The sequence below is a fragment of the Anopheles cruzii genome, unplaced genomic scaffold (genome assembly GCF_943734635.1).
Source record: "Anopheles cruzii unplaced genomic scaffold, idAnoCruzAS_RS32_06 scaffold01708_ctg1, whole genome shotgun sequence".
Lineage (NCBI taxonomy): Eukaryota > Metazoa > Arthropoda > Insecta > Diptera > Culicidae > Anopheles > Anopheles cruzii.
Genome location: NW_026455293.1, coordinates 1 through 4499, shown reverse-complemented (window position 1 = coordinate 4499; position 4499 = coordinate 1). Strand labels below are relative to the sequence as shown.

Genomic DNA, 4499 nt, shown 5'->3' with positions numbered 1-4499 from the left:
TCACGGGATGTGCCCTCCAATGTGTTTCCGTTTTGTTTGTTTCGCTTTAATTTTATTCCATTATTCCTCGCGCACTCCGCTTGACAACTTTGCTTAGGACTTATTATAATCGCGATTGTAAATAAACTCTATACACAATTCAAAAATATAGCATCATGCCCATCCAAAGTGTGCTTTCGTGTCTTGTTTGTTTTTACATTCGTTCGTTAAAGGTTGCAGGAAACGCTAGGAAATAATGCAACACAAATAGACACCAACACTTGTACAGCGTGACGCTAAAGGTCATCTAACTTAAAGATTAAATTGCCACAATCCCACACACACTGCTGGTCCAGCGAGGGTGGCTGCAGGTTAGGTATCGCTTCCTTCTCCAAGCTGAGCTTTTGCTGCTGCGATCGTGACACGTGACCTTTTTCCGCCCTCGCGTCCAATGGCTTTTCCTCTAGCTGGACGTCAAACTCGTGTACTAACTGGTCGAGATCCTCGTCGTCGATCGCATCCGAGAACGGTGTGATCGTTTGGTAACTGTCCAAATTGTAGTGCTTCCGGTAGAACGTGCCGATCTGCTCCAGCAAGTTCGGTGCGAGGCTCTCTAGCAGGTGGCCCTCGAGCAGCCGATCGAGATTCGTGCTAATCATTTGCAGGCAGGCGCCCTTCAATAGCTCGCAATTGAATTGGCAGGCAAACTCCAGGTTACAGGTCACATTGTACAGGTTCACTTTGTCGACCAGGAGTGTCTCCAGCAAACGCTTCAAGTCTTCCACAAAGAACTGATCACAAGTTGGGAGCAAATATTTCAGCGACATGTCGGCCATCGCCTCGAACTGATACGGATCGTGGTCATACAGAAACGTTACGATCAGCTTCATCGTGCTGTGGGGTATCGTGTGCAGGTCAACAGTCGTGCGGTTTTCGCCCCAATTGTGGGCGAACATCACTGCGAAGTATTCCAGGCGGGCCACCAGCACACATCGGTGTACCCGTAGCGTTTCACCGCCCTGTAGCAGGATCGTAAGGTCGTACAGCTCTCGGTACGAATCGAAGGGCAGCGCTGGGAATGGCTCCTCCGGTGGGTCATACGCTAGCAAACCGCTGGATGGACTGTAAATGCTGCAAATAAACCGACGACCATCAGAGAGCAGAGTTAGACAAAGCCTTCGATGTTGGGTTCCGAATTTGTTAAGAGGAAAAGCGACTGCTAAAGTTTGCTGCGATCACGGATCACGGGCCGTCGTGATTGTCACCTTTCCATGGTGTTCCATGAAACGAGGACACAAAAAAGAAAGGTGTGTAGCGATCTCACCAGTAACGGTCATTTTTTGCAATAGTCCGCGAACTCGAATTCGAGCAGTCTAGCAGCACGGTCGAGCAAACGACGCTCCTTCGACTAGTACTCATTGAACATTTTCTCCGCTCCTTCGACTAGTAGTAATTCAACACTTTCTCAGAGACGCCTGGAGCCGAGCAGACGTGCCCGACGTGGTCTCGTCTAATGCTCTTTTCTTTCCGCGACGCTTCTGCCGATCACAAAGTTAAATGAAGGAAGTTCAGGCATTTCTACGGGTGTTTGAATAGGAAGATAGGGAGAGCTCGGTTGCCGCAATGTCCGAGACGTGAGGGCGTTGTGGAGTCGTCGAAGCATGCCTTTTTGGATTGCCCCCGGTTCGAAGACGATCGAAGACAAATGCAGGATAGGGTCGGAGATGGACTCACTGTGGAGATCATCGCCCAAGGTATGTATGGCAATGAGAGAGCGTTCGAGGCAGTGAGCGGGTGAGTGAGGCAGTGTTGCAGCCATCACAGCGACAGTGCTCGATGAATGGCGACGAGAGCTCCATTAGCCGGCGGCGCAGACGTTAGCGGCGCCTACCGCACCTGCCGACCGGAAGTGAGGGCAAACAGCACAGGAGTGCTTCTTTCTTTGTTAAATGACAAATGAGGACTAGCCCTAGTCCCCCCTTCCGAAGTAAAACCGGTGACGGTAGTTCCGTAAGGGCTAGGATGGAGAACCAAGTTGGGTTTTAGTGGTTATATCCTTGGTAGCGAAGGAGAGTCCCACACAGAGCGCGTAATTACGTTTCCTTACTTCCAAAATACAAAATAAAAACAAGTGTTTGAATGACAAAATGCTTACCGTTCAAGCATTTCCGCCAACCGACTGAGCTCCAAGCGTTCAAAGACCCCACGTAGCTGGTTGCATAGCTCCGCGATGGCTCCCGGTTTCGGATCGCCCGGTTTTTCGCCCGGTTTCCTGAGCTGCCGTAAAATGTCCTCGCGCCCAACGTACCGGTTGGTGTAGATGTAGCGCATGGCTAGCTTAAATGCGTCCACGGTTAGCCCATCGATGCCACACTGCATCAGATCGAACTCCTGGCACGTGGGGCTCGCTTGCAACAGCCGTCGCAAAAACTCCCAGCGGTGGTACACAATGAACCGGTGTGCGGCAAACTGGTTTCCCTCGACGCACAGCACCACATCGTGCACGGCATCGTCCGGCGACGCAGCGGCCAGCAGTGATTCGAATCCGGTGCACCGCGGCTTCCACTCTGGCACCTCCAACGTCCGCCGCGAGTGTTCGATCAGTGCCGCATAGTTTTCGGTCCCCTCATGGCACACAAAATCCCTCACATGGGTCAGATTTGGAATGCGTTGCAGCTCGATGCGGGTTTTCAACGATTCGCATACGTCACTCCGTCGGAAGAACATCTTCATCGAGTCACTGTGATGGGACCGTTCCGAGCGCAACACTTGGTGCGTCAGCGTGCCACGGTACAGATGGCCCAGCAGCAGTACCAGCACACTGTCCCCGCACCACATCATGTTCTCCACCTCCAGGTGGTTCGCCTTAGGGAACACACAGCGCACAAACTGCTGCTGATCTTCGTACCAGATGTAGATGAGGTGCCTAACGGTGATCACGATCACGCGCACCTCGCCCGTCAGGCGGGTGACATCCTCGCGCGCGGTCTGCAGATCACCACCCGCCACCGAGAGCTGTTTGATTTGCTCCTCTCTGAAAGAAGAAAACGGTCCTGTTTAGTGGTTGTGAGACCTCTCTTGTGGCCCCCGGGGGGCACGAAGATACTCACAGCGGATTTTTGAACACTTTCACGTCAAAGTCTGACAGAATGTACAGACACGGCGGAAACGTCCACACTGCGATGGCAGCATTGCTGGACTCCACCAGGACGACCGTTGCATCCCGTTTCCCCGGAAGCACCAACGCTTTTGGCTGCACAAACACTTCACCTTGGGCCTCGCATTCCAACCCAAACTGGCCACCGTTCAGTCCCCACACGTACACATCATGGATGCCGACCGCGATCGAGTGGTAGTCCTTGGCGATGACGCGTGCGATCGTGTTTTTGCTGTTGGAGAAAGAGATTCAAAAATCCGTGAACCTTCCGCGTCCGCGATCGTTGCAATCGTTGCCACCGTACTATAGGACCGAACGTTCGCTAATGTCCCGAAAGGTGAGCTGCTTCTCCGGTGGTGGACTGATTCCCAGCTGGCAGTGTTTGTTCTCTCCGCAGGCGAAAATCTGGGGGTGTGAAAATCCGTTACAGACACCTGACCCCGGCTGGAGGGACTCGTGTTACTTACGCGATTATCGTCGCGCAGCAGAAGGGTGTGATATTTACCGGCACTAACGTCCAGGATCGTCGTGTTCTGGGATGCAGGGACCGGCAACCGTTGTGGCCGGGTGACCGTGTATTCACCCTCCATGCCCAGCCGTCCGCCGACGCCGTACCCCACCACGTATACCTCCTTCGAGTCGGGCGGCAGAAACACACTGTGGTACGCACTGATCGCAACCCGTTTGATCCGAATGTTGTCTTCCAGAAAGCAGTCTATGAAACCGGGCCGCTCGCGGTCCCGCAGGGAGTCGATGCCGAGGTTGTAGTTCTTGTTCTTTCCCCACACCACGACCTCGGTGTCGCAGACCGGCAATCGCTTGCCGCTACTGCAGAGCTGCAACGGGTTCACGAAATTGTAGTTCGGCGTATCGAGTGGCGCACCGTGCTTCACCAGCCGTACGGCTGACGCTACGCTTCCGCAGTACAGCGCCCAGTGAAGAGCCGTGTAGCCCGATTCCGTGTCCTTCTGCGCGATGTTCGCACCCTGATTGATGAGCCACTCGACGAGCACGTCCCGATCAACCGATGCCGCCATTTGGAGCGCGGATCGCCCGTACTCATCGATAACGTTTGCAAAGTTGCGGCACGTTTTCGCAACGAACGCCGCCAACTGCTTATCCGGCACGGAGCGCTTGGTAAGTGCGGCGGTGATCGCGTTTCCATGGTTACACTTGGCGGTGCACTCGTAATCGTCGGTATTGCTGGTGAATTCCATCTGCCGGACCGGGGGTAAAGTCTGCAAAAAAAGAACTGGAATTCTGCACTTTGCCACTGTGCCGAAAGACACGAAATCCGTAACCGGTGCGTGAAATCGAATTGCGACTGTTGTTGTTTTGACGATTGCTGCTTCGGTCACCGGCT

The 4499-nt window shown here is 53.7% G+C and overlaps 1 protein-coding gene across 1 annotated transcript; it reads right to left on the bottom strand.

The window, feature by feature from the left end:
• Positions 1–324: 324 nt before the first annotated feature.
• LOC128276602 (inhibitor of Bruton tyrosine kinase-like) lies at positions 325–4353 on the bottom strand (the record flags this gene model as incomplete). Its single annotated transcript, XM_053015058.1, has 5 exons — positions 3604–4353; positions 3441–3541; positions 3090–3368; positions 2135–3013; positions 325–1110 (listed from the first exon to the last, which is right to left on the bottom strand). Coding segments are annotated over exons 1-5 (2795 nt in total), but the record flags the coding sequence as incomplete, so codon positions are not given.
• Positions 4354–4499: the final 146 nt, after the last annotated feature.